Source organism: Vombatus ursinus, unplaced genomic scaffold (genome assembly GCF_900497805.2).
Source record: "Vombatus ursinus unplaced genomic scaffold, bare-nosed wombat genome assembly UNPS02014799.1, whole genome shotgun sequence".
Classification (NCBI taxonomy): Eukaryota; Metazoa; Chordata; class Mammalia; order Diprotodontia; family Vombatidae; genus Vombatus; species Vombatus ursinus.
In genome coordinates, this window is record NW_020954577.1 from 28,911,826 (window position 1) to 28,938,157 (window position 26,332).

At 39.4% G+C, this 26,332-nt stretch overlaps 1 protein-coding gene across 2 annotated transcripts in view; it reads right to left on the reverse strand.

Annotated features, from left to right (window-relative positions):
• COL6A6 (collagen type VI alpha 6 chain) overlaps positions 1 to 26,332 on the reverse strand; it is a 135,112-nt gene that overhangs the window by 93,062 nt on the left and 15,718 nt on the right. For both annotated transcript variants that reach the window (XM_027872426.1, XM_027872427.1), the window contains exons 2-7: positions 16,474 to 16,580; positions 12,488 to 13,081; positions 9,941 to 10,561; positions 6,660 to 7,220; positions 5,239 to 5,796; positions 1,152 to 1,727 (exon numbers count right to left, since the gene is read on the reverse strand). In XM_027872426.1, the coding sequence (XP_027728227.1) occupies positions 1,152 to 1,727; positions 5,239 to 5,796; positions 6,660 to 7,220; positions 9,941 to 10,561; positions 12,488 to 13,081; positions 16,474 to 16,537 (2,974 nt within the window). In that variant the 5' untranslated portion in view covers positions 16,538 to 16,580. The remainder of the gene's footprint in view (positions 1 to 1,151; positions 1,728 to 5,238; positions 5,797 to 6,659; positions 7,221 to 9,940; positions 10,562 to 12,487; positions 13,082 to 16,473; positions 16,581 to 26,332) is intronic.

The following is a 26,332-nucleotide window of genomic DNA, read 5'->3' on the forward strand; positions in this document are numbered from 1 at the left end:
GAAATGGCAGGTCCAATCCCCAAACATCTTTGTGCCCATGTTATAGAACTCTTTGCCTGATAAAAGAAGACTTTCAGAATTAAAATGTAATGGCATCTGCAGTAGGCTGAAAAACACATATTGGAACATTTTGTGGGGGAGGGGGCAGTTATTTATTATCCTTATGTGAAAATCTACAGAGGAACGAGTTGCCCTTAAATGCGTGAAAAGAAATTAGCCTATATATCATGTCTTTTTAAAAGATGAATGAAGGGTATTGACATCTAATCCTAGGTAAGAAAAACACCAATCTATATCTATCTTCTCTTCTCTCTCTCTCTCTCTCTCTTTCTCTCTCTCTCTCTCTCACACACACACACACCCAAACCCAACAAAAGGAGAAAAAAGACACCAACCTTAAGAACCTTATGTCATTAGGAACAAGAAGGTGAGGTACCCCACCATATTTGGTATGATGAACCAATTCAAACTGACTCCTGAGCCAACTGTTAAATTTTCATTCTGAGCATTTGTATCTCAGAAATCTCCAAATGGTAAAAATCAGGGCTTGATTTATTTTTTTATTAATGGTGTGGACTTCAATTGATGAAGAAAATATTTATGCATATTAAACTTAAATAATTCACAAAACAGTGGCAGAATACATAGAAATCAGAAAGGTTTAAAAAAAGTATCAGCTTCATAACGCAGCATAGGGGAATCCTGCTTTAACAGTGGTCTATTTGGAAAAGACCTACGGGTTTTGGTTGACTGCAAATTCAGTGCCTTGCCAATTGCCTCGCCAAAAAAAAAAAAAAAAAAAAAAAGAGAGAAAGAATGAGATTGTGCATTGTTGGATGTAATACAGTAATCTGTTTAGCTCAACTGTATAGTTATTAGAAGGGTTTTGTTTTTCACATATCTTTTTCCAATGGGGAGAGTAAAGAGAGTGTGTACATGGGCAAGGTTGGGGGGAGAGAATAAAATCATTTAAACAAAGAAGAAGGTAAGCAAGAGGAGCCAACATCTTCATGGATTTCTCCATTTTCCCTAGATAAAAGGGAGAAGCTGCTATTCAGTGTGATCCTTTCTCCCAGGTGGGTATTGGGACTTTCATTTTTTTCCTGACTGATCCTATATTTGATAACAGAAACTACACAGTACCATCTTACCTACTTTTGAAGGGCCACAGATACTGTCTGACACATTTGAGAATATGCCCTTCAGGCCCCCAAAGGTCTCCACGAAGAAATACTTGCTCTCTGACCCTGCCATTGCCAACAGCTCTTCAGTATTGGCTCCTGCGATCCCCACCGCCAGGATGAGAATGCCTTTGTCCCTTAAGGCCTTGGCTGTAGCATTGAGTTGGTTTGCATCATGGGATTCCCCATCTGTGATCACGATGAGAACCTGGGGAACTCTTTTGTGAATGCGGCTGCCCCGGGCCTCGGTGAACATGTGGTCTGAGAAGGCCAGGGCTTTGGCCGTGTATGTGTTTCCTCCTTTGGGGTAATCATTCTGGAGAGCGGAAATGACCTTGGACTTTGTGTCAAGTTCATCAAGATAAAAAAGCATCTCAGGGTCATCAGAGTACTTCAGGGCTCCAAACCGAACTCGACTCTTGCCAACATCAGCTTTTTTCACCAGCTTAATCATGAATTCCTTCATGATGTTATATTCATCGTGGTCAATGCTGCCAGAGCTGTCAATGATGAATACTACATCTAAAACTTCTATCTGTTTGCATTCTGAAGGAGAAATGGGAAGGAAAAAATGATGTCAATCAGCTTGGCAGTCTCCCCCACCATGGTCTCTCGATCTCCACCCCACTGGAAACCAGGTCCTACTCCTGGCTCCCCAGCAGCTCTGCCAGGTGAGCCTTTTGCCTTATCAGGCATAGGAACCGGGCCAGTGGGCTACAGGGATAGCTAGAGGTACAACAGACAGAGCTCTGGGCTGTTCAGGAAGACTCAATTCAAACCTGCTTACAAGCTGTGTGACCCTGGGCAAGTCACTTAAACTCTGCCTCAGTTTTCCCATCTATACAATGGGGAACACAATAGTAATAGCACCTACCTCCCAAGGTGGTTGTGAGGATCAAATGGGATGATAATTGTAGAGCACTTAGCACAAAGCCTGGCACATAGTAAGCACTATATAAAAGTTAGCTATTATTATTATTATTATTATTATCATTACTTCCTAAAGTCTCACCTCACCCTCCTCTTTCCAGCTTCACTTTATGTGTTTTCTTCCTTCTTTAAAATGTAAGCTCTGTGAGGGTAGAGAATGTCTTGATTGTTTTTATATGTACGGCTAGTGCTTAGCACAAGACCTTGGAACAGAATAAGTTCATAATAAATGATTTATTCAGGTAAATGCTTTTATCTATTACATGCCGCCTGGTGGTTCTTTTCTTCATTTTATTTTTGTTTACTTTTTTCTAGAACCTGGGATTCAAGCAGTGGGCCTAATTATGGACCCCTTTGGACAACGGAGACAGGTCATGCTAGTGGTACACAGAAATTTTCTTCATTAGGCACATTTTCAGAGCACAGACTCATTAAGTCCATTGGGAAAAGACCATGGAAATACCAGGAATAACACTGCTGGTGGATTTTCGGCTTTATTAAGTCAAAATTCATGGGAATTTTCCATGTATAAACAGTTCATTTTACATATGCTTTCATTTACTCAGCTTTGGCTTGGTGTGTCTTTTTTTTTCTTTTCTAACCATGGTGAACCTGAGATTTTACTTTTATGATAACCCTTGGGGAGAATGGCCAGATAAAAACAAACTTGGGGACATTTTTTACACATTTCTATTGCGACTGGCTTACCAAGCCTACAGTTTCTCTCCACCTGATTTTGCAGAAAGGTTTTTTTTTTTCCATCATAGAAATGGACCCATTTCTCACTTGGCCACTATCATTGGGCTCCCATCAACTTTTCTATAACTGGATCATCTCCATGGAAAAGTAGAATAGCAAAGACCTAACAATACTTAATCCATCAGCAGAATTCAGTTAAGGGTCTTAGAGTATAGAGGCATGGGTGCCGATCTTTTTTGTTCCATGAATTCCTTTCAACAACAATAGCCAAAAAATGCATTGTGAACCTCAAAGGTAATTTAATACTCATAATATATTTAGGCAATTATTTACTACTTAAGGGACCATTGAAAAGTTTTTAATACAAACACTCTGGATAATTGTCACAAACCCCTAAGGTGTTGTGGCTCACTAAGTGGTAACCCTGGAATAGAATATTCCAAAATGTAACTAATTCACCCAAAAGAACTTCAAGACAATTCAGTGCCCCCAGAAAGGGCCAAACTTCCTTGCTGGTGGTAGTCCCTTGCTCAGTATGCTGTAAGCTTGACAGATACCCCATTACCAAAGTGCCTGCACCAACGAGAACATGATGGCTGGGCACACTTCGACTCAGGTCTCCTATACTAAGGGACTAAAATAATACAGGCTGACCCAAAAGTTGATGGGTCAGTTTCAAGGCCTCCCTAAGAATTTGTATTGTTTCTAGTTGGGGGAACCAGACAGTTTAAACAGAGGCCTACACTGGTACTCCCTAAATAAGGGATAGGAATCGCAAAGATCTCTGGACATGAGGCAAGATGGTATACTGGAAATAGCATTGGTCTCAGAGTTAGGATGACGTAGGTCCAAGCCTCTACTCTGACACTTACTAGCTTTAGGCCCTCAAACAAGTCATTTATCTTTGTTGTTTCTCTACAAGTCTTTTACCTTTGTTGGCCTCAGTTTCCTCATTTATAAAGTGGGGATAACCATACACCTACTTTATGGGTTTAGTTGTCAGCTCAAATGACATACTATGAATAAGACATTTTTTGAACCTCGAAAGCCTAAGTAAATATTAGCTACTATTATTATTCTGCCCAACATTTATATAATTCCTCACAGTTTTCATAGTGTTTTCATTTGGCAAAGACATTGTTAGAGCAAACTGTAAAAAGAAAAACCTTTAGAAAAAGAGCTGTGTTACTCAGATTCTTTAAAATACATAGGATTGATCATCCTAATTAGCGATAATTATGGCAACAAAATAGAGGCGATAAGGTGGAGTGGACAGAGGCCTGTTGACCTCGGAGTCAAAAAGAACTGGTTCAGTCCTGCCTCCAACACTTCCTGGCTATGGAATCCTGGGTGAGTCACTTACTCTCTCAGCATCCCTAGTAACTCCACAATACTATCAAAGGGAGTGCAGGGGCTCATCTATATAGGTCCAGGGGGTTTCCTCACTGGGAGTTCATTACACCAATGAAATCATAGGTTGAACCTCGCTCCCTCCCAAAAAAAAAACAAGCAATGAAAAAGGGCTTTAGGCAGTTCAGAAATTACTGGCCATTTGACAATGGGCTACATTTCCCACACACACAAACTACTATTCAGACAAAAATAAAAATTATTTCTGAGATCCAGAGAATTATTGGGCTCCTTACTTCAAGCATTATTTAATGTAACTAAATAAGAAGAAGATTTGATAGAAAGAATCCTGGACTCAGAATTAGGAGAGACCTGGGTTTAAATTTCATCTCTGACTTATTAAACCTTATTCTACTTCACACGTTGTAAGGTTCAGTCAGACTGGCCTATCTACTATCCCTAACATACAACATTCCACATTCCATCTCCCATCACCACGTCTTTGCACAGGCTGTGCTTCCCTTCCCCGCACCAAGCCTGGAATGCACTCCCTCCTAACCTCTGCTTCTTAGAGTCTGTACTACCTTCAGAGCTCAACTTAAGAACTACTCCCTCCATAAAGCCTTTCCTGATTCCCTCAAACTCTTAGTGCTTCTCCCCACACAGAACTACCTAGCAGTTTTATTTATATATGTACATGTTCCCTCAAGCAAATGTAAGCTACTTAAGGGCATGACTGTTTTGTCTTGGTATCACCAGCATCTCTTATAGTGTTTGGCACATAGTAGTCACTTAATGAATGCTTTGCTTGTTGATTGACTGTGTGATAATGGGCAAGACACAATTATTTTTAGCCTTGATCTCCCTCATCTGTAAAGTAAGGATAATAATACTTGCAGTTCCTAGCCCATAGAGTTGTCATGCGAATTCAATGAGATAATGGAGTTCTTGGTAAAATTTGAAGTATTATGTAGATATTAGCCAGCGTCTGGACAGTAGATAGATTATGACCTTGGAGCGTGCTACATGAGATTTGACCCATAGGAGATTAGCTCAAGGGCTAGGGAAAACTGCTTACCTTCACGGGGGCTACATATGCCAAAAATGAGGTCATCTTCTATGTGCTTCAGAATGTCAAAATTCTCCACATAAAAAACCATATCAGGCCTCCCACTGATTTCCACTAGCTGGGTTTCATTTGAGCCATACACTCCCACAGAGTAGATAATGATGCCGTCTTGCCGAAGAGCCACAGCTGGGTCCCTGACCAGGTCCTGTGCCTCCCCATCTGTGATGAGGATGAGAAACTTTCTGACATTGGGACGTGACCCCTTGGAGGGATGGAAGTAGTCAGAGACAAAACTCAGGGCGCTTCCCGTCAAGGTTCTGTCGCCTATGTGAGCCATTCTATCTATTGCGTCGGCAATGTCACGTTGGGTCCTATACCTATTGAGCTGAAACTCTTCCTTGTTCTCATCGCTGAACTGGACAACACCAACTTGGACTTGGTCTGCTCCAATCTGAGACTTGCTCACCAGGTTCTTCATAAATGTTTTCATTTTAGCAAAGTTTTCCAGTCCTATGCTCCCAGAACTATCCACTAGAAACATGATATCAGCTTTCATATCTTTACAAGCTGCGTGAGACAAAAATAAGGATCTTTATTCAAATCAGCAAAAATTTTAAAATACAAATACATAAACCCAATGATTTCAAGTTTAAAATCTGTATGTTTGATGATTAGTCAAATACCAAGCAAACAAAACATCACAAGTCACGGAGGTAGGAACATTTTCAAAGTGGTTTCCTTCAGTATATGATGATAACGTACTACTATTAGGAGGCAGTGTGGTCTAACAGGAAATGTACTGGCTTTGGAGTCAGATGTCCCGCTTCAAATTTCACCTCTGATGAATACTATTGGTGTGCCTTTGGGCAAGTCACTTAAACCTCCCTGGGCTTCTGACCCCTTCTTTGTAAAATTCACCCTCATGATGCCTTGGTCTTCTTTGAGAATGAAGTATGAACAGCCATAACAAAATAAGGGCCCCCAAGGTCTGTTTCAATTCCAGATCTATGGCCCTATGAAAATATGTAGGAGAATTAATTACAACAAAGGCAAAGTGTTCCTCCATATTTGGCATTCTTTCAAAATGCTGCTTCTGCAGAACTCCATCTATAGGTAGGAATGTGTGGAATTAAGTCAATATTGGGAAGTTTTACCACATATGCCACATCAAAACAGAATTCCTACTCTTCAGACATAAATCTGAGCAATATTCGATTTTTTTAATTTAATTTATTCCTGGGAATATACCTATCTACAAAGGTTGAAAATTCCTATATTGCCAATACAGTGACTGGAACACTGTTAGCACTTAATAAATGCTTGTTGATAGATTGATACATTAAGAATACACATAAATACAAATCCTGTCCTCCTCCCCCCGAAGAAAATTCAATGTAAAATACTTCCAGGAAAAATAAAGTTTCTCTTACCTTCTTCAGAACAGATTCCTTGAACAACTTGATTTTTTACATCTTTCAAAGAATCAAAGTTATACACATAGTAAACTCTCTTTTCTGACCCGGCAATTTCTAGCAACTGGGTTCTGTTTGCCTCCTTGATGCCAATGGCAAACACAATGATGTGTTCGTCCTGCAGTCTCTTGGAGGGCTCCTTGACACTGTCATCTGACAACCCATCTGTCAGGACAATTAGGTGACACGGCACCTTGTTCCCTCGCTGTCTCTTTGCTTTTTGTAGAAGCCCAAGAGTGAAATTCAGGGCGGCACCCGTTTTGGTGTTGCCGCCCATCTGTCGGATGTTGTCAATAGCCTTTCCCAAATCATTTTTGTTTGAGTATTTGTTAATCTCAAATTCCATTTCCCACCTGTCTGAATACTGAACAGCTCCAACTCTGACTTTATAGGGTGCTACGTTGAGCATTCCTATCACTTCTGTCAAAAACGTTTTCATTTCCTGGAAGTCTGTTGGCTGGATACTACCAGAGCCATCAATGAGTAGATAGATGTCAGTTTCTTCAGTTTCCACACAACCTGAAATGGAATACAAATTAATGTTAATTTACATTAATGCAAATGTAAAAAAAGAAAAAGAAAAAGGAAAAGGTAGAGATCGGTGGGAAGGAGAGAGAGATGAGCCTAAGGCAGAAAAATGGAAAATACCATTTTGAGGAAATGCTTTATAATATCAAAGTTTAAAAATGAGTTCCTTAGACTTCTTGGTCCAGTCTAAGCAAAGTATTCTGTTACTACAGAACCTCTTGGATATCTCATGGCCATGATTTACCAACTAGGCAAACTTGGAAATGTATAAGAATTGGAAAAGATGCATAGGCTTTCAAAAGTTATGTAAAACTAAATCAAAACATTTTTCTAACTGCCTTTTAAAATGCTCATTAGGGAGACACAGTTTTTCTTCCTAGTAAACTTGAACACTTTATTTAAAGTCTTTCTAACTTTTTATAGCATAGCTTTGATCATGTTACCCTCTTCTTGTCTGATCCAGTCAACTACCTTTGATGGTTTCCCACTACCCAGCGAATGAAAGGTTTTCCATGACTTGGTGTCAGCCTACTTTTCTGATCTTACCTTTCACTACTTCCTATCTCCAATTCTATACTTTGAGCAAAGTGGAATAACTTGCCAAAAACTCCCTCCCATTTCCCACCTCTGTGACTTTGCTTACTCTCTTCTCTCCATTAGAATCACTCTTCCCCCTTTCCCCAACTCCCCTCTACCCAATTCCTCATCATCTAATTACTACTTGAAGGATGCTTCAAGGGTCATTTCAAAACTCCACATCTTCCATGAAATCTTCCATGATGTTCCCTAGTTTTCTCCCTTCTCTGAACTACCCTAACATTTTGTGCCTCTCCTTAATGTACTTTCATGTCATACCTTGTATCAGAGAGACAGCTCGGTGTAATGGAGGGACCAGCCTTGGCATCAGGAAGAAAGATCTACATTTGACTTCATCCTCAGATACTTACTAGGTATGGGACTTTGGAAATATCACTTAACCTGACTCAGCCTCAATTTCTTTACCTGTCAAATGAGGATGATAATAATAGCACGTACTTCACAGGGCTTGACATGAAGACTGAATGGGATAATATATTTAAAGCACTTTGCAAATGTTAAAGAACTAGATAAGTGTTGGTTATCGCTATTATTATTATGTTTGTTCACATGTTTCATCTCTCTCACTTTGACTACATGCTCCATAAGGTCGGGGACCATGTCTTTACAGTGCTCTCCACTGGGCTCCACGACCTTCTTTACATACAACATCTTATCTCCCACATCCATGACTTTGCATGGGCTATTCCCCATTGCTGTAATGCAATTCCTTCCCTCCACTTCTTCCTCCATTCCACTTCTTAGAACCTCTACCTTTCTTCAAAGCTCAGTTCAAGGGTCACCTTATCCATGATGCTTTTCCTGATGCCTCCAGTTGCCATAAGGTTACCTTGCATTGATTCTGTATATACGATTACTTGAGATGGTGCTTTCCCCTACAGAATATAAATGACTCGAAGGACTAAGTCATGTTTGTTTTCATATGCCCAGTACCTTGGACAGTGCCACCTCATAGCAGGAACTTAATACTGGCTTATTCACTGATCAAATTCTTCCTTCGATGGTTAAATGAATGTTGAATTATAACCTATATCAAATTGTTTGCCTTCTCAATGAGGGGTGGGGAGAGAATGAGGAAGAGAATTTGGAACTCAAAGTTTTAAAAACAAATGTTAAACATTTTTTTTACATCTAACTGGGGAAAAATAAAAAATAAATAAAAAAAAAATGAATGTTGAATAACTTGTCAGCATATTGAAATGGAAACTGTGGCTGTGGCTGAATCAATATATGCATGCTGGGATCGTGCTTTCCCAGTTATAGTGATCTATAAACCCACATGATGTTGGTGCAGTGATTCCTGCCCTCTCACCTATCCCCAAATATTTTGTTTATGAGGTACTTTTTATCTTCTGAAATAACCATATAAACTTCTTTGACAAACAAACCAATAGGGTGAAAACATAACTATATTGGTCCTTTCCATTAAGGTGGTTTCACTCTTCCAAATAAAACCAGATTTCCCAACTAGCCTATTAATTAGCAGTTGGAGATGGGGAAAGAAAAAAAAAAGGAAGGAGAAGAATAACAGAAGAGAAAAATAGAGGAAACTGGAGAGGTAGAGGAGAAAGATGAGAAGGAGAAGAAAAAAAGGACAGAATGGTCAGAAGGGATAATGGAGGAAGACACTCTGGAACAATCTGCATCTTCCTGGAGACTGCAGTATACATTTACACGTTTATTGGGGAAAAAAAAGAAAGAAATGGCAGAATCTAGGTGATGCAATGATTAGAGAATTAGACCTAGAGTCAAGAAAACTCAAGTTCAAATCTACTCTCAGATACTTCCTAGCTGAGTGACCCCAGGCAAGTCAGTTAATGTCTGCCTCGATTTCCTCATCTGTAAAATGGGGATAATTAAAGAACCTCTCTCCCAAAGTCATTGTGAAGATTGAATGGGATAATAATTGTAAAGACCTTATCACAGTGCCTGGCTCACAGTAGGCACCTAATAAATGCTTCTTTTTTTTCCTCCTGCTGCTTCCCTTTACTTCTTCCACCTTAACCATCTGTTATACTTTCCCCTCAAGTAGTTTTTACATTATCTCAGACAAGTGAAAATAAGCCCCACAATTTATAGGATGACTGAAATCGGGATGAGGAAAATGTAATTACCAGCTTTGAGGTGTTCGGTCCGTTCTGACAGGATCGAGACCTTGTGCTGTATTTCACTCCTGAGTTTCTTCTGAAATGTCTGATTGTGGGCTGCCAGGTCTGAAAATGTTTTCAGCTTGGAAATATACTTCTCTGGAGGGTGAGAGGATATCTGCCCTAACTGGGTGTAATCAGAGCCTTCCAGGCCCATGGTGAACACAGTCACTCCCTCGCGCCGAAGGTCAAGTGCAGCTACAGAGACATTATCTTCTGATGGCCTATGAGTGACCAGAATGGCTATCTGGGGCACCCCCTGCATCTTCCGGCTGCCTCTGTGGACACTGAAGACCTCTTTTCTGATTGTTGTGATGGCAGCTCCAGCATAGGCTCGCCCAGCCCTGGGAGACAGGTTCTGTATCTCTTGCAGAATCTCCGACTTGTTGATTCCAGTGCCCAGGGAACGTATTACCTTTGTCTCATTGCTGTACGTCACCAGGCCAATCCTCATACAGTTCTCTTTCACGTCAAATGAAGACACACTCTCTTCTAGGAATCCTTTCAGATGCTCCAAGTTTTCCTGGGTGCCATTGGCAGACTCGTCCAGGAGGAACACGACGTCAGCCACAGAAGTGCCATGACAAACTTGGGTGGAGAAAAAGAAAGAGTAGATCATTCACTTAAAGTTATCCTACTGCTTCACATTAAAACCTGTCATTGCTTAGTTTTATGTCTGTTTTACACAAAAGGCCTCAAACAAACATGGCTGATGGAGGGAACTGAAAAGAACAGTATTAAAAACTAAACCCCGTAACATTAACGTTTAAATTTCTTTTCCTTCTCTCCTAAAACAATATTAATGAATGCTGACTAGCTTTTTAGAGAGATTGTCATCATAAAAGCACCCATTACCATCACCAAGAGATGATCAATGGTGCGTTAATTCAAGTGGATTTACTCAGAAGTAATGAACGATGCCTGGACTTTTATCTCCTTAGAAGACATCCATTTTGAGCATTGAGTTTATCCCTTCCCTCTCTTCCCACGCACTTACTTATAAAGTGCTTAGAAATATAATCAACTCTTAGATCCATACTAATGATGGGGGTGGGGGGGAATCAAGAGTAATCAGAGTAGTAGGTGGTCCACAAATATGTGCTCCTGAAATGCATGGTTTTCTTTGGTGACATTTGCCATCTTAATTACTCAAAAAGGTGTCCTTGAAGAAAAGTACGATGAACTAGTTATACGTCAAGATTGAGGGATAGCTTGGAGGGAACCAGTGGCTATTCCTCACATTCCAGTAATATTCTCACTGTGTTGAAGAGCTTAAGGAAGGCGCCCACCACATTGGGTGGACCTCCCGTGAGGAGAATTCAATGGAGGGCATGGCCAAGAGTTACACTGGATAAGTAGGTCTGGGTGGGCTGACATCTGTGTTACTGGAAGGAATAGGACTTCAATGAGACCTAAGCTCTCCGAGTACTTGAATAATTATGTTTTACTTAAGATAATATTAAAATTAGACAACAACACATTAAGTGCATCACACTTCTGAACATTAGGGAGGTGACACAGCAGCACTGATCAAGAGTGAAAGGGGACCTTGGAGGCCATCTGGTCCAAACTTCTCATTAACATGGAAACCGAGGCCCAGAAAAATTAAGTGATTTGCCAAAAAATTAGTAAATGTCAGCAGTAGGATTTGAATTTGGGTCTTTCAAGTCAAAGCCATTGCACTCTTTTCACTATACTATGCTTATTTTATAGGGAGAATCCATTGAAAAGAAAGCTCAGTTTGGAGTTGAAATACCTGGATTTGAATATCAGCTCTACCACTTATTACCCATAAGACCATGAGCAAGGCATTTTGCCAATCTGGGCCTCGATTTCCTCCTCTGTAAAAGGAGGGGATTGGGCTGGATGCTCTTGAAGGCCCTTTCCAAACCTACGTCTATAAGGAGCTTTCCTCTAAAAGTGCACAAAGCAGACCATCCAGACCTAGAAAAATCAGGAGCTGATGTAAGGCGTCCCTCACATCATGAGTTCTTAATGGGATATTATCATTCACTTGGTTTAAGATTAGTTTGGTCAGGAGACCTTGACTGTCTAAAACACCTGCACCAAGGCATTCTGAAAACCAGCCCATCACCTTGTTTTTATGAAATCAGAGAGAATTATACACAGTATTTCAACTGGTCCCCCTCTTGAGCTTTCATAAGCATTTGCTTATGATTCCATCACTGCCTTCAAGGAGCTTACAGCTAAGAGGTACAGTGGATATGACTATTTGACACAGAGGTATGAAGACATGAGTTCAAATCCTACCTCAGAAATTTACTAGCTAAGTGATCTTGGGCAAGTTACTTAACCTACCTCGGTCTCAGTTTCTTCCCCTATAAAATAAGGGTAATAATACTATCTACTTCACAGAATTGTTTCGAGAATCTGAGATAACTTATGTACAGCGCTTTGCAAACATTGTTAAAACACTCTGTGTATGCTAGCTATAGTATAGTAATAGAAAGGAAGGTATGGGGAGGGAAGCAGAGGGAAGGGGAGCCATCTTACCTTCCACATCAGTATCATCTGTTTGTCCCTTGTACTTTACCACCTCCTTAATGATGCTGGTCATGTTTGTGGAAAATGTGCCCACATCTCTCACTGTTCTGAGGTTGTAATGAAATTGAGATGTGGCCATGGCTTTTAAGTTTCCTTCTGAAGCATTCTGCATCCCCAGCGAGATGATTTTCACCCCATCTCTCTGCAGAGCCTTGGCTGGTCCTTTCACATCATCTTCAGAGTGGGCTGAAGCCAAGACTACCAGAATCTGGGGAAACTGGTTCTTGTCTCTTCCACTTGCTGGCCCAGAGAAGTAGGTCTTGTGGACTTTCTCAAGAGCGTTGCCTATTCGCAAAGACCCCCCAATGTAGGTGAAGTTCCTCCTGAGGTGGTTCAGTATGGCGCTCTTGGCCATGAAGGGGCTCAGCAGGAACTCCTGGTGTAGATCATTGCTGTACTGGGCGAGGGCAATACGGAACTTACTGGCTTCAATGGGCAGACTGCTGATTATCTTGCTTATGAAGGTTCTCACAAAGGGGAAGGACTTACTCCCCAGGTGATCAGAGCTATCTACCAGGAACACAACATCAGCAAACTCAGGATCTGCAGAAAAAGAAATGAGAAAATAACTTTGCCTAGTTAATCCAACAATTCACCATTATATTAAGACCATCAAAATGTACAAAGATAAAATTTCCCTTTTCTCTTGACTTCTTTTTCAGACACTGACAAGGAAGTGAAATGAACGCCTTGAAATTAACTACTCCTTCTACAAAGGAAAACAAAGGCACTGAGGGCCAGGTTGTTGCAAAAGAAAGAAGGCTAGGCTTGGAGCCAGGTTTGAATCCTGGCCTTCGTACCTCCTAGTTGCATGACCATATGCAAGTCATTTAATTTGCCCAAGCCTAAAACACGAATTAACCTCTGTCTCATGGGGTTGTCGTGGAAAAAACACTTTGTAACTCTGCTATATATAAGTGAATTTTAATTTTTTATTGTATGTTAAATCTTTCAATCATCTCATTTGTACTGAGCTAAATTTTTTTTGGTCATAAATTAATAAAAAGGGATATACTTAGATGGTGCAAATGTGGTGAGGTTTTGGTGGGGAATTTCTTTCTTTCTTCCTTTCTTTCTTTCATTCTTAATAGCTCCCCTGATCATTTTTACCTTGGATAGGACAATCTGGATTTCATTAATAATACACCTAGGCAAGGATGCTGATGGGGCTTCAAATTGGTTGGACCTTTTCTTTAAAATGAATTATAAAGCCTAGAATGTAGTCTTTCATTTCTATCTTCTTTTAAGCAGATATTGCTGTTTTTCATGACTGCATATGTCTAATTTATGTCAAATTGCTTGCTTTCTCAGGGCGGGGGAGGGAGGGAGATAATCTGGAACTCAAACATTTTTTAAAATGAATGTTTAAAATTATTTTTACATGTAATTGGAAAAAATAAAATATAAAAATTTAAACAGATATTGCATGATAATACAACAGTATTTGAATGGTTAATGGAACAAGTCTGTTGCTTATCAACTCTGAGTTTTCAAACTGGTGAAGGGGAGTGACTTGAAAGTCCTCAGCAGATGGTATACCTTCAACAAAATTTTTTTTTACATGACAAACTTGTAGCTTGCTTACATTATGTTAAGATGAATGTTTACATGCTGGTAATGTTTATGTGAGTAAACATTAACAGTCATTCATTTATTCTTCAAAAATAAATAGTTAAAACTGGAATAGAGGTTATCCAGCCTGGGTCCCCTTATCTTACAGATGAGGGAACTAAGGCTCAGACACATTGTGACCTGACACAAATAAATGGCAGAATCAGGATTTGAACTCAGTCCTCCCAATGCTTAATCCATTTTTTTCTTCCATTGCATCATTTTCCCTTTGATGCTTAAGCATCACCAGGGGAAAAAAAAACAATTTGCCTCAAGTTTCAAAGAGAATAAAAATTTGAGGCAGCCAGGTTGTTCTGTAGTTAGAATACTGGAATTAGAGTCAGGAAGACCCTAGTTCAAATCTAACCTCAGATACTTTTTAGCTGTGCAAGCCTGGGCAGGTTCCTTACCTCCCCTAGCCTCAGTTTATTCATCTGTAAGGTAGGGATAATAATAGCACCTCATTCTTAGAGTTGTGAGGATCAAATGAAACACTACTCATAAAGAGCTTCGTAAACCTTAAAAAGCTAGTTCTCATCATCATGATCATCATCATTCATTTCAAAGGACCTTTAGAGGGCTGTTGGCTATCAAATAAATCAAAATTAAGTTTGGAGGGTTTAAGACTCCTCTGACCTTGTTTTAGGGCTGTGTTTCTAGGGAAGCATCAGGATCTAGTAGAAACTACTCTGGACTTGGAGTAAGCAGAGACCCGAGTTCAAAATTTGCCTTTGACACTTACTAGCCATTTGGCCATGGACAAGTTATTCTGTCTCTTTGATGGAATAGAGCAGGAGTGTCAATTAGAAAAGGGAGCCACAAAAAAGGCACATAAAGATCTCAGTAGGTGGTATATTACCTTAGAAAATAACATACTAAACATTATTTATTAATATTATGATATTATTCTATGATATATGATATTCTATGATATATGATACTATGATATTATTAATACAAAAATAGTATATTTTTGTGTATTTTGTGAAATATTTCTCAATTATATTTTAACTTGGTGAAGACCACACTGGAAGTGTTGTGGGCTATGTATTTGACACCTCTGGTATAGACAAGCATTAGGTTTGGGTTCTATATGCATTTTCTCCCCATCTCCTCCCCCCAGTAGTTAGTATTAAGCAGCTACCATTAAGCTGTGAAGGGCAGCTGGGTGGCACAGTAGATAGAGTGCTGGGCCTGGAATCAGGAAGACCTGAGTTCAAATCTGGCCTCAGATACTCACTAGCTGTGTGACTCTGGGCAAGTCACTTAACCCTATTTGCCTCAGTTTCCTCATCTGCCAAATGAGCTAGAGAAGGAAATGGCAAACCACTCCAATATCTTTACCAAGAAAACCCCAAATGGGGTCACAACAGGTCGGACAACAACAACCGCTATAGCCCAGGTTCACTTTCTAGGCAGTTTAAAAAAACTTCTGTTTTAAAAAAAGTTTTTTCTTAGCATGCAATGAGGCAGGGTAGGCAGGGTACAGGACTCCTGTGAGACAATCTCTAAGGTCGCTTTCCAGCTCTAAGGACAATGATCTTAGGAAAGCGTTATTTTAAAGATTCTCATGAAAAAAGAAAAACAGCATTTCAATCCTTCTGTCCCTCCCTCCCAATGGCTATAAACCCAGTGTCAATATCTCATGCATCATCTCTCTCTCTTTATATCATTCTGATAACAGCATATGGTCTAAAACATTTAATTCCTCGCCAAAAAAGTTACTTATCACATCCTCTAAACCTAATTTTAATGGATTTGAGATTTATTTGAAAACCAGGACCAGAGGGAAGCTGTCAATAAAGGAGAATGAATACTAACAGTTTGCACGCCTGGATGGCCAGACTTCCCCAATGGGGGTAGTTATCTAGAATCTGCTTTGGACCACAGGTACAACTGATGGGTTTCAGGAGACATTGACCGCCATAGGGAAGCAGGCAGAATAAAATCAATCCCCTCCAAAATGGCCCCAGTTAAAACAGGACAGTTGCTGGGCATTTAGTCAAAACAAACTCCAAAGAGATAAAAAGTGTTTCCAATCATGACAGGACAGAATAATGACCTAATGCTGACAGAGAACTTTCATACAAACTCCCAGAAGGCCCCATCAGGGTCTTTTCTGAGGCAAAAAGATGACTTTCATTATGGCTCTCCTTCCAAGAGGATAACTGTCACATACCAGCTGTGGCAGTTAGACTGCTAATATTAAAAATAGATAAAATGAAATTGGCAACCCCCTTCCCCAAACCAGAAACTCTTGTGGTTCAATCACTTTTCACAATAAGGTCAAAGAGAGAGAGAAAAAAACCCAAATGTGTCATTACCAGCATCCCGGTTCACAGACTGTGCTCGGACACATGTTATGGCGAGGAGGAAAAGCAGGAACATGTTCCTAATGTGGGCTCAGTACCTCACATCAATTCTGAAAAGCCTAAAATAAAAACATAAGAAAAGCAAACAAATGACCATGGCTATCTCACCAGCCCCATGCTGACCAGGGGCATCCTGAAATTTACAAAGCATCTTCGTTTTGTTTTTAATTTTTATTAATTTATTTTGATTTATCAACAATCACTTCCATAAGCTTCTGAGTTTTAAATTTTTCTCCTGCTCCCTCCTCCCCAAGAATGGCATGCAATCTGATATAGGCTATACACATACATTCCTATTAAACATATTTTCATATGAGTCATGTTGTAAGGAAGGATTAGAATTAGGAGGAACCACAAGAAAGAGGAAACAAAACAAAATAGAAGAAAAAAATAGCAAATCACATGCTTCAATCTGCATTCAAATTCCACAGTTCTTTGTATAGATGTGGGTAGCATTTTCCATCATGAGTCTTTTGGACTTGTCTTAGATCCCTGCATTGCTGAAAAGGGCTAAGTCTATCAAAGTCGGTCATCGCACAATGTGGTCATTACTGCGTACAGCATTCTCCTGGTTCTGCTCACTTCACTCAGCATCAGATCATACAAGTCAAAACATTTTCTTAAACCCCAGGATTAAATTCGATCTACCTCCTCTTGTCCCCCTGATACATGACAAAATTACAGCATATTTGAGTTCTGCATGAATGTGTTTTTTTAAAAGAATATGTTCATACTAATATGGAATGTTTTACATGACTGCATATGTATAACCTATATCTGATTGTTTACCATCTTTGGGAGTAGGGAGGGAAGGACAGAATTTGAAACTCAAAACTTAAAAAAAAAACCCAAATGTTAAAAAGTTGTCTTAAACTGGTTTGAACCAGTTAGAAACTGGTTCAATTTAGAATTTTAAATTAGGCTATTTCTAACTGGTTCAAACCAGTTTTTGGATTTTTTTCAGTCACTAGAATAGAACTAGTAATGAGCCACTATCCAGGCTTTTTAATCCCCATAAAGTATGTCTAATGACCACCGTGATTATTGATCTCTCTTAAAATAATTTTTTTAATTAATTAATGTTCATTTGCCAATTCAATAAAGAGTACTATTAGGAAGAATAGATCATCACAAAATCAAACAAATATCTATAGGGGGATTTAGGTCTTAAAGGTCTTAGACTACTTCCATTCTTTGTCTTCACAGCCGTATTTTAAAAGTATTTTGTGCTGAAATGGGAGAGGGACAATCTACTTTCAGCATATTCACTAAGCTACACGCTGCTGAGAATAGATACAACCTAGAATTTATAGAAATAGCAAAATGCCTAGGACACTGGTTGGACAGCCAGGAGGACCTAGTTTCAAATCCCACCTTGGACTGCTCCTAGTTGTATGACATCAGGGAGCTCGTTTAATCTCTCTGCCTCAATTTACTCATCTGTAAAGTGAGAAGGTTATATTAAGTGACCTCTAAGGTCCGTCCTGGCTCTAAATCTCCAAAATGACGAAAGTAGAAATTCACAGGAGGCCAAATATAAATAAGGAGCTTGCATGCAACAACAGAGACAGACAACCTGTGGTTGTCTACTGTGACACAGGAGTCCAACTCCCACCTCAGATACTCACTATTTGTGTGACCCTGGGCAAGTCACTTACTTTTTTATATTTAATTAATTTAATTTTAGTTTTCAACATTCACTTCCATAAGATTTTGAGTTCTAAATTTTCTCCCCCTCCCTCTCCTCCTCCTTCCCCAAGGCATCGCGCAATACGATGTAGGTTCTGCATGTACATTTCTATTAAACCTATTTTCACATTAGTCATGTTGTAAAAAAGAATTACAACCAATGGGAGGAACCACGAAAAAGAACAAAAAAAAAAAAGAGAGAGAGCAAATAATATGCTTCAATCTGCATTCAGACTACATAGTTCTCTTTCTGGATGTGGATAGAGTTTTCTATCATAAGTCTTTTGGAATTGTCTTAGATCCTTAGATTGCTGAGAAGAGCTAAGTCTATTAAAGTTAGTCATTACACCGTGTGGCTGTTACTGTGTACAATGTTCTCCTGGTTCTGCTCATTTCACTCAGCGTCAGTCTATGCAAGTCTTTTCAGATTTTTTCCTGAAGTCTGCCTGCTCATCATTTCTTATAGCACAATAGTATTCCATTACATTCACATACCACAACTTGTTCAGCCATTCCCCAGTTGATGGGCATCCCCTCAATTTTCAATTCTTTGCCACCACAAAGAGCTGCTATAAATATTTTTGTACATGTGGCTACTTTTCCATTTTCATGATCTCTTTGGGATACAGACCTATAAGTGGTATTGCTGGGTCACAGTTTTATAACCCTTTGGGCATAGTTCCAAATTGGATCAGTTTACAACTCCACCAATAACGCCTTAGTGTTCCAATTTTCCCACAACTTCTCCAGCATCTATCATTTTCCTATTTTGTCATATTAGCCAAACTGATAGGTGTGATGTGCTGAGACAGAGTTGTTTTGATTTGCATTTCTCTAATCAATAGTGATTTAGAGCATTTTTTCATATGACTATAGGTAGCTTTAATTTCTTCATTTGAAAACTGCCTGCTCATATCTTTTGACCATTTATCAATCGAGGAATGACTTGTATTCTTAAAAATTTGACTCAATTCTTTATATGTTTTAGAAATGAGGTTTTTATCAGAGACACTGGTTGTAAAAATTCTTTCCCAGCTTTCTGCTTCCCTCCTAATCTTGGGTGCATTGGCTTTGTTTGTGCAAAATTTTTTCAATTTAATGTAATGAAAATTCTCTATTTTGCATTGCATAATGTTCCCTGTCTCTTGTTTGGTCATAAATTCTTCCGTTCTCCATGAATCTGACGAGTAAACTATTCCTTGCTCTCCTAGTTTGCTTATAGTATCAGTCTTCATATCTAAATTCTGTACCCATTTTGACTTTATCTTGATATAGGGTGTAAGTTGTTGGTCTATGCCTAGTTTCTGCCATACTATTTTCCAGTTTTCCCAGCAGTTTTTGTTAAATAGTAAGCTCTTATTCAAGAAGCTGCAGTCTTTGAGTTTATCAAACAGTAGATTACTATTGTCATTGACTACTTATCTTGGGTGCCTAACCTAACCCACTGATTCTCACTCTGTTTCTTAGCCAGTACCAAGTAGTTTTGATGACTTCACCTTTTTTCTAACTCAGTTTCTTCAACTGTAAAATGTGAATTATAATATTACCTACTCCCCACAGGTGTTGTGAGGATCAAATGAGATATTATTTTCTAAGGCATTTAACACAGTACCTGGCACATAGTAGGTGCTTAATAAATGTCTGTTCCTTTCCCTTCCTTAGTATCTGTGTCACTTTGACAAATCTGTCAAATTTCATTATCTTAGATCATTATTACAGTTAAATCATTTGATCTTCACAACTCTGAGTAGTAGTGTTATTATTATCCCAATTGTACAAGTGAGGAAACTGAGGCAGAAGGAGGATATATGACTTGTCCAGGGTCACGTAGCTAGTAAGTATCTAAGCCCAGATTTAAACTTCAGTGACTCTAAGTTTCTCTCTGAAACAGAGGCTCATCTCTTTATCACAAGTATTCTTCTGGTGATGCTAAATGGTGGCAAGTCATAGAATATTGTAGTCTCTGGGGCCAAGTAAGGCCACATGGATGATGTGAACAGACTGCAACACCCAACAAGCAAAGAATTAATCAGGAGCAGGGTGAGGATGTCATTGAAGAAATGCATGAGAAAAAAGAACATGGGCAGTTCACAGAGAGATAAGAGTGAGGAACAAATGATGGAAGACTCATGTGGGGTTCACTGGTATCCTTGCATTGTCAGGAGAGTCCAAGCTGAGCCCCCAGAACACTGAGTGGAGGGTGATTCACGAGAAGCCATGGACAAGAGCCCCACAGGATGGGGAGGCAAGGATGGCTTGTGATCTTTTAGTTGGAGGGAATCCTCATATCGTGGAAGTCACAAACCCATCAGAGTACAATAACAAAATAACCAATTCCAGTTAGTTCAAACCAATTCCCTTCTCTAGGCTGTGACTAATTCTAAGAGTAATCACACCCAAATGATCATCCTTTACTCGCCTGTCGCCAGCACGTAGCTCAGTGCCTGAAACAGAGGAGGTCCTTAGATTATCTGTGAGTGGCACAGATATGGCCGGTCATCTACGAATGCAGCGCTCTGCACATAGTAGGTACTTATAAAATGTTTTGTGATCAAAAGATCAACACTCAAGCATCTATTAAAAAAAAGCAACCTGCTAATTTGAGAACATGAAGGGAAACTCAACGAAGTATGTATTTCATGTAATCAAAACAAAAAATTCATGTAACTATTAATCTTAATAGAGTAACAGTGAAGCTAATTGCTATTTATTTTAGGAGCATGCTTTCAAAGGTAGGGCTCTTTACAAACTGCAATTTGCAGCTCTCCATTCACTCCAAGTTGGGAGAGTTGAGGCCAATAAATCTTTTCTTGATGTGAACGGCTATAAAATAGTTTTTTATTTGAATCACTATAAACTGTGTCTGCCTAAAAGGCTGACTGTTTCTATTTAAAAAAAAAACCACTCACCCAGCTGCAAAACTGGCCCAGGCTCTGAGTCCTTGGCCTCTTACCAAGAAATTTTTGAACTTGTACAACCGATCACTTGAGGCTAGCAAGCCACAGCGGGATTAAGAAGGCTTTGCCTTGAGAAGTTCCAGTGCCAAACCTCTGCTTGGAAAGGTTATCAAGGGCACACACAGGATACAAGAGAGCTTTCAGGGGGATTTAGGACAGTTAATTCACATGTAGACCACCTGGAGCTTTAAACAGCAGAGAGGAGGAAGGATGAGAGAGACCAGGGCTCACAGTCCTCCTTCCACCCTTACTGGATGGCGACTCTGGGTGGGCATTTAAACTCTCTGGACATCAGTCAAATGGAGCAGATCCTACTTACCCTATATCCCAGAGTCGGTGTAAGGAAGACACTTTGGAAATATTACAGAGCTATTATAAATGGGAATCGTTGTACTCCCAAGAATTAATGACACTTTTAATTCAAAACCTCAATTCTTATGTTTTGTATGATTATACATGTATAATCTGTATCAGATTGTTTACTGTTTCAGGGAGGTGGGAGAGAAGGGAGGGAGGGATAGAATTTGGAACTCAAAACTTAAAAAAAAACACAACAAATGTTAAAAATTATTTTCACATGTAATTGGGGAAAAATAAAATATATTAAAAAAAACTCTCAATTTCTGTGACCACTAAAGAATATCATTAGACAACAGTTTGTTGTCGGATGTTTTAACTCTACTGTTTTCTTTGTCTCAAGGAAGGAGTCAGCCTGGGGGCAAGTGGAAAATTCTTTCTATGTAAAGATATAAAGCATCAGTAGGGTATTTTTTTAAGAAGCCACAATAACCCTGCTTTGGTGGTGATTGGGTGCGGTGAAAAAGGCACAACTCCCAGCTCTCTCATTTAGCCAGGTTACCTGAGACAAATCCTTTCATCTCTTTGACTCTCAGTCTTCTCAAATGTAAAATAGACAATGATGATGATTATAATGATGGTGATGATGATGATGATGATGATGATGATGATGATGATGATGATAGCATTTCTACGATACCTTAAGGTTTCCAAAGTTCTTTTAGGACATCTGATTTTATCCTCACAACAACCTGGGAGGTAGGAGATATTATCATCATCCCTATTATACTGATAAGGAAACTGAAGCAGACAGAGGTTAGGGTTGCTGTGAGGATCAAAATGAGATACTATGAATGCACTTAGAGGGCTATGCAAATTTGAGGCATTATGGTCCCCATTTAACACTATTAATTGCCCCAAAGGATTTTTGTTCAGTTTTTTTCAGTTGTGTCTGACTCTTTGTGACCCCATTTGGAGTTTTCTTGGCAAAGATAATGGAGTGGTTTGCCATTTCCTTCTCCAAAGGATACATGTTTGTAAAGATCTGCAGCATCCTAAGTAGTTCTATTAGGCCATCAACCCCAGAAACTTAGACTGTACTGTTGGCTCTATTTTGGGCTCTAACAGGTAAGTGTTTGCCTTAGCTTGTCCAGATCCACATCTACCTGACTTCCTTGCTTCATCTCCTAACCACAGTTTACTCAAGAACCCACCCCCTCCTCTGCTCTCACTTCTTTGTCTTCTATTAGAAGGTAAGCTCTTTGAGGGCAGGGACTATCCTGCTTCTATTTGCTTAGCATAGTTCCTGGCATACAGTAAGTGTTTAATGCTTGTTCAGTTTCTATGCGTATACACACATACACACCGGTCACAAAGAGACTGATGTGAGAGTATGAACAACTGGGAAAAGTCACATTTTTGGAGCTCCCAGACACACTTTGAGATAGACAAGGTAAAGTCTTAGCTGTCATTTCAGACAGCCCAGGCTGTCACAAAAGGCTCTCATTATTGTAGGCAATACCTTCATATTGTCAAGGTTCCTTAGGGCAAGGTGGTACAGTGAAAATATACAACTTTGGAGTCAGAGGACCCGAGTTTGAATACTGGCTCTGCTATTGACCACCTGTACACCCTGTGGAAAGTTATTTAGCCTCCATGGGCCTTAGTTTCCCCATCTGAAAAATTGAAAGCTTTTGGCTAGATGACCCCTGGGTCCTTTCCAGTTTTAAATCTATGATCTCATGGCTAAGCCATCTTTCATCTCTATAACCCATTTCTCATGTTAATCAGCATCTTCTCATCTTCAGAGAGTTAAACTGGATTTTTTTTTCCTTTTTCACAATATTTCTGTATTTATCAGGTGGTGTTTTGAATGGGAAACCCCAAAGATAAATCTGTGGGGAAGAAAAGGGTGTGTGGCTCATTTCTAACACTACATAAAGAAACATTTGAATTCAAAGAGTGTGAGCCCTCTTTTTTTGTTTTGTTTTTTTTTTGTTTTTTGCGCAAGGTGATTGGGGTTAAGTGACTTGTCCAAGGTCATACAGCTAGTGCGTATTATGTGTCTGAGTCCAGATTTGAACTCAGGACCTCCTAACTCCAGGGCCGGTGCTCTATCCACTGCGCCACCTAGCTGCCCCAAGCCCTCTTTTTAACAGCTTAGGAAACAGACTTGGAAACATATTCTATGCTTTTTAATTACCATCTTGGGCATATTCTTTATTGAATAGAAGTATCCCAACTCAGCAGTCTCCTTTCTCCTAGCTGATATTTTCAATTTTGTTTGTCTTTCAAAGAAAAAGATCAAGTTTCCTTATCAGTATAGAATTCTAATGATCAACTGTTTTTTAAAATATATTTTATTTTCTCCAAATTACATGTTAAAATAATTTAACATTTTTTTTTAAAAGTTTTGAGTTCTAGATTTTATCCCTCCCCTTCCACTTCCCTGAGATAGTAAGCAATTCAATAGAGGTTATACGTATGCAATCACGTAAAACATTTCCATGTTAGTCATTTTGTACAAGAAGACTCAAACAAACAAAAAAGGAATGAGGGGCAGAGACAGACAGAGGAGGGGAGAGAGAGAAAGGGAGATAAAAACAGCATGCTGATTCAGTCTGTATTCAGACTTTCTCTGAAGGTGGATAGCACGTTTCATCATGAGTCCTTTGGGATTGTCTTGTATTAATGATCAACTTTCAATGAAATCCTCTCACTAGAATTTCTAAGACTATTCTTACAATGCTTACTTGTATACATTTGGATGGATGGCCATTCTCTCCTTGTCAGATCTAATCTTATTTCAGATTTTATTGTTTGCAGTTTCCCTGATTATTTAAGTTCTTGGCTTTCACCCTCGTTCTGACTTATAATAATATCAGGGCTAGCATTTCTATAATCAGTCAGTAAAATTTATTAAGCACCTACTATGTGCCAGGCACTCTGCTGCTGAGTTCTGGTGATACAAAGAAAGGCAAAAGACACTCTCGAGGAGTTTTTGTTCTTCAGTTGTGTTCAACTCTTTGTGATTCCATTTGGGGTTTTCTTGGCAAAGATACTGGCGTGGTTTGCCATTTCTTTCTCCAGATCAATTTATAGATGAGGAAACTGAAGCACAGAGGGTTAAGTGACTTGCCTAGACTCAAACAGCTACCAAGTGTCCGAGGCCAGATTTGAACCCAGGAAGATGAGTCTTCCTAACTTTAGGTGTGGTGTGGATGTTCTGTTCACTGCATTCCCTGTGTCACCTAGTTGCCCCAGCTCCCTGTAAGGGAATCAAACCCCTCTGGAGAGGTTTGACACAGTAGTTTCAGTGAGTGAATTAGGTTAGTCATTATCAGAATCTATCAGTGACCTACCTTGGGACAGAGAGCACTAGCTCCCTTCTAGAACAGGAAGAAGGGAGATAAAGTCGATGAAGTCTAAAAAAGAGGCTACATGCTTGAACAATGTTACATGGGAAGCTGGTGGCACATCCCAATGAGTTTACAGTTCTGGACTCCTGGCGCAACAATCCTTCCAGCAGAACATAATACACATCACAATTTGTGACCCTTATATTACCAAACTCTTAAATTGAGGGCACTTCACTGCTTCTAATGCATTCATCTTGTTACACCCAGCCTAGGTTAGAATGAACCCCTAATACACAGAAACCATGAAATTAATGGGCAGCTGGGTGGCCCAGTGGATAGTGTCAGGCCTGGAATCAGGAAGACTCGAATTCAAATTCAGCTTCAGATACTTACTAGCTGTGTGACCCTGGGCAAGTCACTGAACCCTGTTTGCCCGAGTTTGCTCATCCATCAGATGACCTGGAGAAGGAAATGGCAAACCACTCCAATATCTTTGCCAAGAAAACTCCAAATGGGGTCACAGAGAGTCAGATGTAACTGACAATAATTGAACAAAAAAAACTACACAGCAGAAGAATCCCACTAAAATCTTCTTACGCAGCCTGCTTCAGGCCAATTTGAACTCAATTCTTCCTGACTCTGGGCCCAGCTCTAACCATTATGCCTCCAGCTAGATGCCTGATGTGTGACCGATTAGGGAAGGCAATGAGTTTTGAGCCCAGTTTTGCAGAAAGTAATGAAATTGGATTAGTGAAGAGAGAAGGAAAGAGAATGTCAGATTGGAAGAGATGTTGGGTAGAGTCATGGAAAGAATATTAGACTAGGAAAGCTGGTGTTCCTAGGTCTCTTTCACTAGCTAGTTACATGACAGCTGTCATATAATTTAACTTCTGTGCCTCAGTTTCCTCATCCGCAAAACTGAGATAATAGTTGCCCCAATTATTTCACAGTTTTTGTCATGAATAAGCTCAAATGACATAATACATGTGAAATTCTTTGAAAAACAGAAATAGAAGAAATACAGAATTCAAGGTAAATACACACACACACATATGTATATATATATGTGTGTGTGTATATATATATATATATACACACACACACACATACACACAGCCATATATACACTTCAGGGCAGTGGCATGAACAGAGGTGCCAAGGGCTTCTGAACAAGATGTGGCAATTATTTTAAAGAGTATAAGAAAGGTAAAAATAATACAAAAACCAGGTACAAACAGCAAAGAAGACCTTCAAAAGATGAACAATGATTTTATGATATGATTTCATCTTCTTGTGTTTTAGGGATAAATACCAGTTGTCAATCAAACAGAGAAGTTGAAAGTTTTCAGCAAAACTCAACGCAATGCAGATCCAATTTCACCAGCTGTTCATTAGATGAAATATCTATATGTATCCAGAATATAATTAAAAAGGCAGAGACCCAAGTATGTGATCATTGTTTGAGAAAAGTTGCATTTCATGATGTTACTCATATCCAATGGAACAGAG